The sequence below is a fragment of the Quercus lobata genome, chromosome 8 (genome assembly GCF_001633185.2).
Source record: "Quercus lobata isolate SW786 chromosome 8, ValleyOak3.0 Primary Assembly, whole genome shotgun sequence".
Classification (NCBI taxonomy): Eukaryota; Viridiplantae; Streptophyta; class Magnoliopsida; order Fagales; family Fagaceae; genus Quercus; species Quercus lobata.
The window spans coordinates 51,803,779-51,818,701 of record NC_044911.1 but is presented as its reverse complement, the minus strand read 5'-3'; the positions used below and the strand labels follow the sequence as shown (position 1 = coordinate 51,818,701).

Here is a 14,923-nt window from a genome sequence, read left to right as displayed (position 1 = left end):
GGAAGGAAGGAAGAATCTAAATGCATTAAGCTAATAATTTTTGTTATCTTTTGGCAATAAACTGATCAGCATCATTTGACTGTCGAAATTTCAATTTTTCTAATGCATCAATGTTCAACTACAGTACAAAAACCATAAAAATATATCGGGAATTGTTTATTACTCTCGGACAAAGTTTGGCTATAATGGAACTTGGAAGCTAATATATGTTGCTTTGGATCTCAACATTTGTAACCAAAATGTGAAATGCTTGGAAGGAAGGAAGAATCTAAATGCATTAAGCTAATAATTTTTGTTTTCTTTTGGCAATAAACTGATCATCATCATTTGACTGTCGAAATTTCAATTTTGCATCAATGTTCAACTACAGTACCAAAATCATAAAAGTATATTAGAATTGTTTATTACTCTTGGACAAAGTTTGGCTAAACTTGGTTGTAGTTATATAATGACTACGACTCACATTAAAAAAAAATTAACATGATTACATTTTTTAAAAATCTAATCATTGATTGCATGTTCTTGCTGTCCTTAACATGCATGTTAATTTTTGTGTCAATAATATGTTATTTACAATTCGACTCATAAATTTATTTTTTATGTATAATTTTAGACTATAAAAACTTGAAATTTAAACATTTGATTGATGAAAATTTGAACTAAGAAGAAGACAATTGTTGAAGAAGATGAAAGGTTAAACAAAGTAAAAAACTAAAAATTGCAAAAAATAAAAAATAAAAAAAGGCTGCTAATGACATGGCACAAAAATAGCTTTGTAAAATTTATTTTGAAGCTTCCATTATTATATAATAGTATAGATAGATATGTATAGACATTATTTTTTGTTTTAAATTCTTCATTGATTTTATTGCCTAGTTATAAGCATCTAAATAAAGTAGATGAATTTATAAATGCAAAGTTATATATAAAGTTAAAACTGCCCAGGATGAATGTGTAAAGTCAATCTATTTATATATTTAATATATTCTCTAAAAAAATTTATATATTCTAATATTGTCAACAAAATTTAAGAATAAAAATTAAATAAGAAACATAATGATTATGCAAGCAATGACATAGCGAATGAGGTGGCGCAATATAAGCATAGCAAAAATAAATGCTACGCTTCAGTTTTTAGATATATATATATATATATATATATAGATATAGATTGTCAACAAAATTTAGGAATAAAAATTAAATAAGAAAAAAATGATTATAAAGGCAATGACGTGACGAATGAGGTGACGCAATATGAGCATAGCAACCATCAATACTACACTTCAACTTTTAGATATATATAGATATAGATTATATAATAGTATAGATAGATATTTATAGACATTGTTTTTAGTTTTAAATTTTTCATCGATTTTATTGCTTAGTTATAAATATCTAAATAAAGTAGATGAATTTATAAACGCGAAGCTATATATAAAGTTAAAACTGCCCAAGATGAATATATAAAGTCAATCTATTTATATATTTAATATATTCTCAAAAAGTATTTATATATTCTAATATTGTCAACAAAATTTAGGAATAAAAAGTAAATAAGAAAAAGAATGATTATGCAGGCAATGAGGTGGCGAATGAGATGGCGTAATATGAGCATAGCAACAACAAATGCTATGCTTCAGTTTTTAGATATATATATATATATATTTATAATATAGATTATAAAGATATTAGATATATAATAATATGAAAATAATAACTAAATTGATTTTTTTTTAATTTTAATGTGAAAAGATTAAAGAATTGGTCCAACCCCAATCCAACCAAAGAACCTAAAAGTTTAGAACCACTTATTTTTTTGATAGTACTACGACAAGCATGAGTAGGGATTTGAGCCACTAGGAAGTTTTAGTTGAGCTACAAAGCTACTAATTATAAATCCCTATAATTAAGGAAAAATTTTAACTACAAAATTGGTTATAGTCTTAGACTATAACTTTACTCAATATCTTTTTATTAGATGTGCATTTTGATAAATCTACCATTGGATTATATCTTTTTCTTATATCCTCTATTTTTGCAAAATTTCTAGAAAATTAAAGATCAATATTTAGTTATCAATAAATTGTTTAAATTGCAAGTTTTTGTAATTTAAAATTATGCATAAAATATAAGGTTATAGATCAAATAGTAAATAATATTTGATTGACACAAAATTTGACATGTGTATTAAGAGTGTAAAGAATATGTAATTCAATTGTTAGATTTTCAAAATATGTAGTAATATTTATTTTATTTAGTAAAGTTGTGCCTTAGCCTACTATTTGTTTTGTAACTAAATTTTATCCTATAATTAATATGACTTTTTTCTGATTCATAGATTATGGGAAAGTCAACTACAATGTTCAATATTTTTTATAGAAAAATGCAAATAATACTGATGATGCAACATTGCCAACCTCTAATGTTGACATACCAATTTTTGAAATTTTCAAACAAAGAATTTTGGCCCTCTAGGTTCGAATCCTGGTTATATATATTATATAAAAAACTTTCATTACATAAAACTTATAAAAATATAAAATACTTTTAAATAACATGTGTATTTAACCTATAAATTTTTTATGTTATATTCTTATGACATAATTATATTACATTTTCGAATTTATCTTGGGAGAAGGTATCTTGTGTATTGTAATACATGCATCCTCTTCTCAGGGTTGAAGCATGCCAATGACACATATTACATATGCAACTTTCATTACATTATATGATAGGGACAAGGTTGCACAAAATTTCCACATTATAGAATAGTGACAACTTTTTTTTAATAAAATATTATCGGAGCAATTTCTTGTACACATAAGTCATCATTAGAAAAGGTATCTAAATCTAATGAAACGTGATTCATGCACTATCCTTCTCATAGCTCATCAAGCAATCAATCAATAAAATCTTCCTATAATAATTACCATCAAAAGTTGCAATTATTTTATAAAATTTATAATCCTTACTAGTAGTACAAAATAAAATGTACTTACCATCGGTCGTCTATGAGTTTCATCTTTATTATCATTATTCCTAATAATAATAAGCAATGTGTGCTTCCAAATAGGTTGTTTTATTTATTTATTATTTTTATGAATGAAAAATAGGTAGAAGGGGGCAACTTAAGTTGGTGTCTTCCACGTGAGCGTGACTATAATGATACTCTATTTGCTGGGCCTAGGCTATAGAAACAAGGAATCTAGATGAGCTTCCAAATAGTTTGTTAGTGAGCTTCAACTCTATGAGAGATATATCTATTGTTAGCACGATTATGATTGGTATTCAAACTTAGGTCCATAAATATGTCGGAAATTTCATTTAGTCCACAAGTTACACCATAGCATGAATGTAGCCTTGAGGGCCTACATTCCATGAGTAACACCGTTGATAAGGTGATAATTGTCTTCATCTTTGTCTTTCACCATATAAGGAATTTAAAATACTAATGACTTTTGTCACTATCTATTCTATAATACATAGTGAGTTTACTAACAACTTGTCTTTGGTCTATTGCAGTCCACTTTGGTCCACCTCGATCAATTTTGGACTAATTGGGCCTTAAATTATAACTTTTTGTAGGTTGTTTTTTAAGTTTTTGGCTCAAAAATTAATTAATTTTTTGTTTGAAAATTATGAAATTTTATTCTATTTGGGTCAAATTCTTTAAAATTTGGGCTAAAGAATACAAATAGAAAATACATTATAAATTAGAGAAATGATCCCTAAAAAAATCAATAAATATTCAAAAGATTACCTTAAAATTCAAATTTCAATAATATAGGAATTATACTTATATTTGGAAAGAAAAAAAATGCTACTGTAGGGATTGGGTTTGAGCACTTCTACAGTTGGATGAAGGGTCTCAAGTCCAGTTGCCCCAATACAATAAATTTGTAGAGAATGAGTTCAAGAACTAGGTCTTAGTTTGAACTACAACTACTAGACACGGTTATACATGGATTGGATAACTAGGATACAGACAAAAGCGCGAATGGTGTCCTTGGGCGCTTCATCTGAGGAACTTAATGATTATTCTTCTTTCTTCAGTGCTAGGTTGTAGAGGTTTCCAAAGTCACGCCAATTGCTACTGTCTTCTCCTTTCTTTTCTCCTTTCCCTCGATCTCTCATTCTTGAAGGGTCTCTCACATTATATACTTCTTTCCAGTCGATCTTGGCCCTCCACCTGTTGATCATGCAGGTCATTACTCGAGTGCTCATCCCATCAGCCACCTTCCCAAATCCTCTGTGAGTTGCTGCAACCAAGACCACACTGTTTAATGGTCATTTCCTCATTAATGCAGTCAAAACGTTAGTTGGGTGCATTCAATGCGGGGGTGACAGTTTCTCCTCAAATTATTCCTACACCATACGTCCATCGGTATCCTACTGTACTTGTCCTTCTCCTAGGGGCGCTTTGGAAGGCTGCCTTTGCCGGCGTGCTGTTCTTTCCTCCGGGGGTTGAGATGTTGAGAGCAGGATCGTCCTCGGCAACATTTCTAGGCTATTTGGCCATTCTTTGTCCGTTTTCGGTCATTTCTTCCTCCTCGGCATGGGTCTTGGGCTCGTTATAAAGTGGGCTGGGGTTTTCAAATTCTTTGGCCCCACAATAACCCCTTAAAATCCTGCTATCCGGCTCCTCGGATGGAGAAGAGAGTTTTGGTGACATCGGGCCTTTGTCATGGCTTGTCAAGTCTTGTCCTCCATCAATGCCAAAGCCTCTTCGCTTGCCTGAGGTACGTTCCTGGCGCCTTGGTATATGAAACGTGTCTTTATTAAATTCTGGCGGCTTTGTGCTCCCCACGTTCAACAGTGCGATGGTAATCTAACGGTAGAGATTCCTTTGTCTTTATGGATGGGAAAACCTGCACAGTTACTTTTAATAGGAGGTATAAATACCCATTTGAACTGATTTGTCTTTTTACCTTTGCACTTAAGAGTTCTTGTGCACATATCCTGAGTTTAGTCAAACTTCCTGCCAAACTCAAGTCTCTTTCCAGCATAAAAAGCCTGTCCGAGGAGTTTTTCCTCATTTTTGTAAGTTTTCTTCTCTCCTTAACTCATGTTTTCTCTCTTCTAAGTTTCTTTTCCTCTTACCCCTCTCCCTCCTTTGTCTTTTCCTGAGTCATTCTAGCCATTTCTAGGGATGGGTAAATTAAAAAAGTTGGTTAAGACCGAAAAGGCGATGGAGAAATTCATCGTCGATTATAGGATACCCCCTAATGTAGGTTTGAGGTATTGTGAGGAAGGAGAGTGGCATTTTAGGAGAAATGAGGGCGAAGTGGTGATTTCCCTAATTGCGTTTATAGAAGGTGGTATAAGAATCCCTATGGGGCCAGTGATGAGGGATTACTTTAGGCATTTCCGGCTAGCTCCCACCCAATGCACTGCAAACATGTTTAGGATCCTGGGTTGTGTGGATGCTCTAAACGAGAAAATGGGATTGAGGTTAACCCACCACGACGTAAACTGGTGCTACAACCTCCAAAACCTAAGGGGTAAATCCTACTATATGAAGACAAGGGATGATAAGGTTCGGCTTATTCAGTGCCTTCCTAAGACCAGCAAAGGGTTGAATAAGGACTTTCTCATCGTGTCTGGGAAGTGGCATGATGGCCTTCATTGCCTAACAAAGGAGGGGGAGCCAGGTGAGGTAGCGAGAGTAGGAGAGGGCTAATATTTTGTGCCATTGTAATTTGCATCGTTCGGTTGCTAATGTGAATGTGTTTTCTTTTTACAAATCCACACGCCTTTGAACGGCACTTTCACCTGACCAACCAGGGAGATTTAGAGACCATTCTAAAGGCGGCGGTTTTTGTAAACGAAACTGACAACCAAGTCAGGGTTGCTCACAGAATCCTAGGGTACAATCCTATCCAAAAATCATTATCCGCCCCGAAGCATATAATCAGAGCTAACGATCCTCGGCTTCAGAAAATCGCTATAGTAGAGCACGGATTTTTAATCCCCAAAGGATCTCCTATCCCCGAAGGCATCCCGTTGGTAGGCTCTTCTTCATTCTACCAAGCAGCGGAGGCCGAGGGTGATTTGGGTCTGTCCGAGGAAAAATTTGGCATGTTTTACCAAGTTAGTCCATTCGAGGATCCTTTTGGTGACTTGGGCGATCCCGATTTGTCTAAGGCGAATCTTTTGTCAGTGGGGACATTTTCTCAGGCAGAAATGAGCTTTAAGAGGAAACCTATGACCAGCCTATTCGACCTTCTTGAGGGCCAACCGAGGAAGGACGCGCCAGAGAAGTCACAATCCAAGCCTCCTCCTCCTTCAGCGCCCCAGCCTCAGTCTGCCCAGACTAGGTCGTCTCCTACCTAATCATAGCCACCATCTCCACAATCTGGACTTCCTCCTCCCCACCAATCCACTCTGCCTCCTTGGCTCGAGCCCACCGATCCAAAAAGGAAAAAGGCTGCCAAAGGCAAGGAGCCCATGGATGGGGGGAAATCTCGCTTCTCTCAGGAGGAAGACGAAGCCCCACGAGCTTCGAAACAATTGAAGATTGGGCATCAAGGCAGGGAAAGGAGGTAGACGCTCAACCTGCGACCTAGGCTTGGCTTCCTACCCCAATGCTTTATAGGGAGCCGTTGATGGACAACGCTTCCCTAAGGGACTTCCAGGGTGGCAAAGGCATTTATGTGGCTGACGCATTGGAGAGGACCCTGCTGCTCCCTACTAATATGGCCGAGTTAGGGAAACTGAGGAGGCAAGAGGTCTTCCTCAGCATCAAGAGGTATTTGGGCATGGTAAGGCCTCTGACACTTGTGACTCCGTTGATTTTTGTTTCTTGATTTCCAACTCATTGTATGTTTTTTCCAATTGGCAGGCTGTCCAGGCCACTTATAGGCTAGAGGATAAGGCTAAGGAGCAGAGCAAGTCTCTGGAGCTTGAGCATAACAAGCGCGTGGACCCTAAAAAACTTCGAGACCGAACTTTCTAAGGCCAGGGAGGAGCTGAAAGAGATGACTAGGGCCAGGGACAGCGCCGAATCAGGCCTAGCTAGCGCCCAAAGATAGGCTGAAAGCCAAACAAAGTGTTTACTTGAAACTGAAGATCAGTTGAAGATTGCTAAGGAGTAAATCGTTGATCTAAAGAAGAAATTGGCTGAGGCAGAGGGAGCCAAAAATGTTGCAGAGTAGGCCAGGGATGAAGCTTTGAGGGCTAAGACGTGGGCCAAATTTGCCAGGACGGAGGTCGAAAGCTTCAAGGAGAAAGCCGAGGAAGAGGCTTATGACTCAGGGGTGACTGAGACCCAGGCCATTCTCAAGGCTCAAATCCCTGGAGTATGCAAGCTCTACTGCTCCCATGTCTAGAATGAAGCCCTCAAACAAGCTGGGGTTGAGGCTTCATCCGATCTGTGGAAGGTGGAGAAGGTATACTACCCTCCGGTCATCCGCGAGACTGCCTCTGCCAGCTCCGAGGCTGTGAGTGCTCCAGAAGAGGCTGAGACTGCTCGGTCTGAGGCTGCTCTAGCCGTATCCATTCCTGATGAGCCAGCCGAGGGGGGGTGAGCTTCCTGGGGTGATAGAAATACATGGAAGTTCGAATCCTAAAGCGTCCCAAGAAGGTGTCGAGTCTATAATCAGTGCTTTGGCCTCTCATGCCGAGGAGCCAGCTATCTTGGTTCAGCCCTTCAGACCATTCCCCCAACTGATGTCTCCAAGGGCCCTGAGGCTAATCCTACTTAGCTCCCCAATAAAGGGGCCAAAATAAAGTTGAAGAAGTAGGGGACCCGGCCAATTTTTGTATCAGCTTTAATTTGGGTTTTTTTTTTTTTTTTAGTTAGTGCTTTTTTGTTTTAAAAACCTCGGAATTGTTGTAATTAAAATTTTTCGACTACATGTGTTTATTGTTATTACTACTATTGTTATTACTATGAACCTTGTGCCTTGTAAATTGGTTATTCTAAGCAGCTTTACAGCCCCAATTATCAAAAAATTGAAATAAGCAATTAGTAATAAAACGTTACCATTCGTCCGTGAATCGCTTGACACAGGGTATGAGGGTAGGTGAACTTTAAATTGAAAGAAATGATTCTACCAATTTAAACTTTAAGTTCTATATACACATTATTGCTGCCGGATGTACGTATCGTAATTAAAATTTAAACTTTAAGTTCTAACTCACCGGCATTAAGGGGACACTTAGTTTGTGTCTTCCTACATTCTTAGGGGGCAGGGGCCGAGCCTATGATCCAAGTTACTGAGCGCACACTTAGGCCATATCCACAACTTTTATGAATTTTAAAGTAGCTAGTTTCCCTATAGGTTTGAGTCCGAGGACTATGCAAGATCTTGATTTTATCTAGTACTTGGATTTTCTTGAAGTAGCTAGTTTCCCCATAGGTTTGGATCCGAGGACAATGCAAGACCTTAGTTCTATCTAGTACTTGGATTTTCTTGAAGTAGCTAGTTTCCCCATAGGTTTGGGTCCAAGGACCATGCAAGATCTTGATTCTGTCTAGTACTTAGATTTTTCTTGAAGTAGCTAGTTTCCCCATAGGTTTGAGTCCGAGGACCATGCAAGACCTTGGTTCTGTCTAGTACTTGAATTTTTTTTGGAGTAGCTAGTTTCCCCATAGGTTTGAGTTTGAGGACCATGTAAGACCTTGGTTTTGTCTAGTACTTGGATTTTCTTGAAGTAGCTAGTTTTCCCATAGGTTTGGGTTCGAGGACCATGCAAGACCTTTGTCTGTCTTGTACTTCAATTTTCTTGAAGTAGCTAGTTTCCCCATAGGTTTGAGTCCGAGAACCACGCAAGACCTTGATTCTGTCTAGTACTTAGATTTTCTTGAAGTAACTAGTTTCCCCATAGGTTTGAGTCCGAGAACCATACAAGATCTTGGTTCTGTCTAGTACTTAGGCGTTGCCAGAATGCAAGACATTCAATCATGATAGGCTTAAAATTTGAACTAGAGAAATGCTTCTATTAATAATAATACATTCTCAGGTTATTTACATTCCATGAACAAGGTATAGCTTTTTCATCTAAATCTTCTAGGTAGTATGCTCCTATTCCTGCTACTGAAATAATTCGGTATGGCCCTTCCTAATTGGGCCTGAGCTTTCCCCAGGATGGATTCTTGGCAGCAGCCATAACTTTTCTCAATACTAAGTCTCCTGGTGCTAGCAGTCTAGATTTCACGTTAGCATCATATCCCTGTTTGAGCTTCTGGTGGTAATAGGCCAACTGGATCATTGTCTTTTCTCTTTGTTTGTCGATTAGATCTAGGTTCTTCCCTAGCAGTTCGTCATTACTGTTTGGGGTGAAGGAGTTCGTCCTCAGCGTTGGGAAGTTTGCCTCCAGAGGAATAACAGCCTCGGCCCCGTAGGTCATGGCGAAGGGTGTCTACCCTGTCGACCACTGGGGCATAGTCCGATAAGTCCATAAGATGTGCGGCAGCTCTTCTACCCATCTCCCCTTGGCATCATCCAGTCTCTTCTTAAGCCCATTGACTATGATCTTATTGACAGCTAGCCCAATATAATAAATTTGTAGAGAATGGGTTCAAGAACTAGGTTTTAGTTTGAACTACAACTACTAGACACGGTTATACATGGATTGGATAACTAGGATACAGACTAAAGCACGAAATGGTGTCCTCGGGCGCTTCATCCGAGGAACTTAATGATTCTTCTTTCTTCAGTGCTAGGTTGTAGAGGTTTCCAAAGTCACGCCAATTGTTATTGTCTTCTCCTTTCTTTTCTCCTTTCTCTCGATCCCTCATTTTTGGAGGGTCTCTCACATTATATCCTTCTTTCCAGTTGATCTTGGCCCTCCACCTGTTGATCATGCAGGTCATTACTTGAGTGCTTGTCCCATCAGCCACCTTTCTAAACCCTCTATGAGTTGTGGCAACCAAAACCGCATTGTTCAGGGGTCATTTCCTCATTAATGCGGTCAGAACGTTAGTTGGGTGCATTCAATGCGAAGGTGACAGTTTCTCCTTGAATTATTCCTACACCATACGTCCATGGGTATCATACTGTACTTGTCCTTCTACTGGGGGTGCTCCGGGAGGTTGCCTTTGCCAGCATGCTGTTCTTTCCTCCTGGGTTTTGGGATGCTAAGAGCAGGATCATCCTCGGCAACGTTTCTAGGCTATTTGGGCTTTCTTTGTCCATCCTCGGCCATTTCTTCCTCCTCGGCGTAGGTCTTGAGCTCATTATAAAGTGGGCCAGGGTTGTCAAATTCTTTGGCCCCACAGCTACAATTCTAAACTTATAATAATTTAGACTCAATGTAACAAGTTCCATATGTTCCATTGAATGGGGGTGTATATTTTTTTTTCTAATATTCTTGTATATGTTCAAACTACTTAATCTATTACGGTATATTTTAAAAATTTATATTAATAACATTTTCTCCATTTATAAAAAATAATATTATAATTATGTAATTTAAATATTTTTATTAAATTACACTTTACATACATACATACATACATATATATATATATATATATATGCATTGTTGTTGAATGCAAAATAGATTATATGTTTCCTTATATAAAACTTATAAAATATATATATATATATTTTTAAATAACAAGTGCACTATTTATCCTACAAATTTTATATATAAAATAATCAAATTACATTTTCCTATGCATCACTTAGAGTTAAAATGTGAGTTGTTAATTATCATTTTTGTGTAACTTTTCATTGACTATGAACATGTGAAACCTCATTTTCAACCTGACATTTCTGACTTTTATTACATTATATGATAGATACAACATTTTTTTTGCGACAATTTTCATACTCAATTAAGGTGATAAGTTGTGATTAAATCAACATTATTTTCACATGAATTTATTATTGGAGAAAGTATCTTGTGTATTGAGATATATACATCCTCCTTCTCGAGGTTAAAGCATTATGCCCGATGACGCATATATCATAATACATCCTCCTAATCGGGGTTAAAGCATTATGCATAATGATACATATCATATTAGTATATTACATATGCTACTTTCATTACCTTATACGACAGAGAGAAGGTTGCACAAAACTCTCACATTATAGAATAGTGATAACTTCTTTTAGTAACTTTCGCAATTTGTTAAGGTGATAAAATTAAAAACTATAAAATATGATTGAACCAATTTCGTGTCCACGTAAGTCTATTAAGAAAATGTATCTAATGAATCGTGATCATCGTCCTTTCCACACATTATGAGATAAATATATGTTATTTATCCTTTTTGCCACAACTCACAAGTAAAACAAACAGAGAGACTATGGATATCCTCACCATCATCTTGACCTTCATAGCCTTCTCACTATTCCTTCTCTTCCTAAACATTTCTATTATCGCACTCAAAGTTTTCACCGGACAATCAATCAAGAACCCAAACTACCCGCCTGTACATGGCACTGTCTTCCACGAGCTCTTCTACTACAGAAAACTCTGGGATTACTATACCGAGACTGCAAAGAAACACCGAACCTTTCGAGTCCTTGGTCCGGGACAAAGCTACACATACACGACAGATATACGAAACATCGAGCATATCTTAAAAACCAATTTCGATAAGTATTGTAAAGGAAAGTATAATCAGGATATTGTGGTTGATCTTTTTGGGCAGGGGATATTTGCTGTGGACGGTGACAAGTGGCGGCAGCAGAGGAAGCTTGCGAGCTTTGAGTTCTCCACAAGAGTGCTTAGAGATTATAGTTTTGCTGTGTTTAGGAGAAACGCTACTAAGCTGGTTAGAGTTGTTCACAAGTTATCAGATGATGGTCAGGCTTTTGATATGCAAGTACGTAACTAACCTTTAAAGCATGTCTTGTGTCCTAGGTTTCTATTCCTGAAAAATAATATTTCAGTCTAACTTTTTTTTTTTTCTCTGAATAAATTATGAACATGTTATTTTCATTAATATTACTATGTGCTAGGGAAGAGACAAATTTGTGATGCAATTGGAGTTTGATATGATAGTAGAAAAGAAATTGGTTGATTTAGATGAAGGTCTAAACATAGAAATGATAAATTTTTTCTATCGAAGAAATTTATGAATGAATTTTAATTTTATTAATATGTGGATATGAAATTGTTAATTGTAAGATGTTAAATTAAGTCTATTACGTGCATCACATACGTTTTATTAAAGCAAATTCATATAAAACAGTTTGTATTAGCAATTGTTCTACAAATCACCTAAATACATGCTCAATGATTTTGAGAAGAAAGAGTGCTGAATTTTACTAATTATGAAATTTACCAGCAAAGATAAATGAGCAAGACAGGAAGCAAGCGCATAGTGTGTGCTGTCAATATCACTTGATTTTACTAAAGAAAAGTAAAAGAATTACATAGTGAGATATTTTTCCTTCTAAATTTGTAGGACATACTAATGAGATGCACTTTGGATTCAATTTTCAAAGTTGGGTTTGGGGTAGAATTGAATTGCTTGGAGGGGTCAAGCAAGGAGGGAACTGCATTCATGAAGGCATTTGATGATTCAAATGCCTTGGTCTATTGGCGCTATGTTGATCCATTCTGGAAGCTGAAGAGGTTTCTTAATATTGGCTACGAAGCTGCCCTTAAGAAGAAAATCAAAATCCTTGATGCTTTTGTGAATGGAGTGATTAGGACCAAGAGGGAACTGCTAGAAGTGAAACAAGATTGCGTAAGTTTTAAATTTGTGACAAACTGACAATGCCTATTTGGGAAAACCCAGGATGTATTTGACTATTTGTAACTTCCATTGCTATCTATCTTCTAAAGGACTTTGGTACAATGAGATGTACCACTAGCTTTGATAATTTGGACTATTGGTTTAGTTGAATCTTGATGATTTTATTTAATGATTTCCAGAATGACAAGGAGGATATACTTTCAAGGTTTCTGGTGGAGAGCAAAAGGAATCCAAACAAAATGAATGATCAATATCTAAGGGACATAATTTTGAATTTTATGATCGCAGGCAAAGATACAAGTGCAAGCACTCTCTCATGGTTCCTCTGTATGCTCTGCAAGAACCCTCTAATACAGGAAAAAGTTGCGCAAGAAGTGGAAGACATCACCGGTAGTCAAGACAATGGAGCTAACCTTGATGATTTCATGGCAAATATAACTAATGCAACACTAGATCAAATGCATTATCTTCATGCGGCATTGACTGAGACCTTGAGGCTATACCCTGCAGTTCCCTTCGTAACTAACTCGGAAACTTTATTCATTTTCAGTTTTGACACCAATTTTACCATTTGCTACAACTTGCTTTAATGCTAATAAAAGTAGTGTCAAGAATAGAATTATGTGAAAGTGAGGTTACTGTAGTTACAACTTATTACATGAATAGATGTGAAAAAGATTGTGAACAATATCCTTAGCTTTATTCATTTATTAATAAATAATTATGGATTTCTTTAATGAGTTTAAATTCTATAAGGATTTGGTGTAAAACCCAAATTTAACAACCTCCAATTTTAACATATCACATCATCTTATCACATATTAAAGAATAAGCACAATTACACCCAATCAATTCTAATATCTATATGAAAATCCAACAAAATTAGAGGTTTATTGAGATGTTATTAGGTGTCGTAGGATGTATTGATATTAAGTAAAAAGCTAATGTGATAATCTCTTATTGGATGGTGTAAAATATGAGTTTTACACCCATCCTTACCAAATTTAAACTCTTCTTTGATAGGTTCTAATTTACTTTCTAATTATATTTTACCTTTCCTTTTCTTTTTTCCCCTACTTGGTCATCAGCTCTAACAGTGCACTTCATCATAATTATATGTTTTACTTTTCTTGCTAAGCCCATGATGATAATATTTTTGATAGATTTTAATGTGATCCCTTTGGTGTACTTCAAGGATGGGAGGTGTGCAAACATGGATGACATTCTTCCTGACGGGTATAGAGTGAAGAAAGGGGATGGGGTATACTACATGGCTTATGCCATGGGCAGGATGCCTTATATTTGGGGAGAAGATGCGGAGGAATTTCGTCCTGAAAGATGGCTAAAGAATGGAATCTTTCAATCTGAATCACCATTCAAATTTGTAGCATTTCATGTTTGTATCATCATTTAGTTGAGTGCTTACCACATGTAAACATGTCTTTCATTTCTAATATTTTTGCACTTGTGCTAATATATGCAGGCCGGACCACAGATTTGTCTAGGGAAAGACTTTGCTTACATGCAGATGAAAATAGTCTCAATTGCTCTTCTCCACTTCTTCCGATTTAAACTAGCTGATGATACGAAAAATATAACTTACAAGACAATGTTCACACTTCATATTGATGGAGGCCTCCATCTTTGTGCAACTTTAAGGACACCATCATAAACTCTAATGGAGACGCTTGGATTGATTTAGAGGTGATCGGTGATGGAAAATTTTAGCTTTTCAGTGCTTTCTTCTTGATTTTAGTTTGTCTCTTATTTCGTGTTAGTTTGAGTGGATTGTGTATCTTACTGTTGTTGTGACGTCTTAGTCTAGTGTTCTTGTGAACAATTGTTTGCTGCTGGTTGTACTTGTTGCAAGATATTTTCTTTGGTTTGAATAAGCTCCAGGTTGATCAGAAAAAAATTTAATAATTGAATTTTGTAAAGAAAACATTTCAACTTATTTAACTACCATCAATTTCTATAATTTTTCCTTTTTTTTTTCCCCCTTCTGGGATGGCTAGTTTGATAGGGTTATAGGGATGGTAAATATTTCCGGCTCTGCCTTGCCTTGCTCTGCCCCACACCAGTTTTCCATGCTCCAAAGAGGAAACATTTTGGGTATGGGTTTAACCACTTCATCATATTGGGGATGAGTTTAACCATTTCATATTTGTTGTCAAAATGTTGATGCCTTCGGATGTTAATTTCTACAGAAAATGAAAGAGCTGCAATTTAGTGAGGCATCGACAAATGAAAATTTGGTTGAAT

General features: G+C 36.4%; 1 protein-coding gene across 2 annotated transcripts; it reads left to right on the top strand.

Annotated features, from left to right (window-relative positions):
- Positions 1-11,216: 11,216 nt before the first annotated feature.
- LOC115958547 (cytochrome P450 704C1-like) lies at positions 11,217-14,631 on the top strand. 2 transcript variants are annotated; one of them, XM_031076969.1, is made up of 5 exons: positions 11,217-11,782; positions 12,368-12,652; positions 12,841-13,179; positions 13,857-14,057; positions 14,145-14,631. In XM_031076969.1, exons 1-5 carry the CDS (start codon positions 11,261-11,263, stop codon positions 14,331-14,333), a joined length of 1,536 nt encoding a protein of 511 aa, XP_030932829.1. In that variant the 5' UTR covers positions 11,217-11,260; the 3' UTR covers positions 14,334-14,631. The 2 variants fall into 2 exon arrangements, with proteins under 2 accessions (XP_030932829.1, XP_030932830.1); XM_031076970.1 differs by lacking the exon at positions 12,368-12,652 and having other exon boundaries at positions 14,145-14,615.
- Positions 14,632-14,923: the final 292 nt, after the last annotated feature.

Bases quoted from the DNA above. Each gene is read 5' to 3' on its own strand.
- LOC115958547 (XM_031076969.1), top strand. From the start codon at position 11,261: ATGGATATCCTCACCATCATCTTGACCTTCATAGCCTTCTCACTATTC. The intron at 12,653-12,840 runs GTAAGTTTTAAA...AATGATTTCCAG, and splicing joins TAGAAGTGAAACAAGATTGC to AATGACAAGGAGGATATACT. The intron at 13,180-13,856 runs GTAACTAACTCG...GTGTACTTCAAG, and splicing joins TATACCCTGCAGTTCCCTTC to GATGGGAGGTGTGCAAACAT.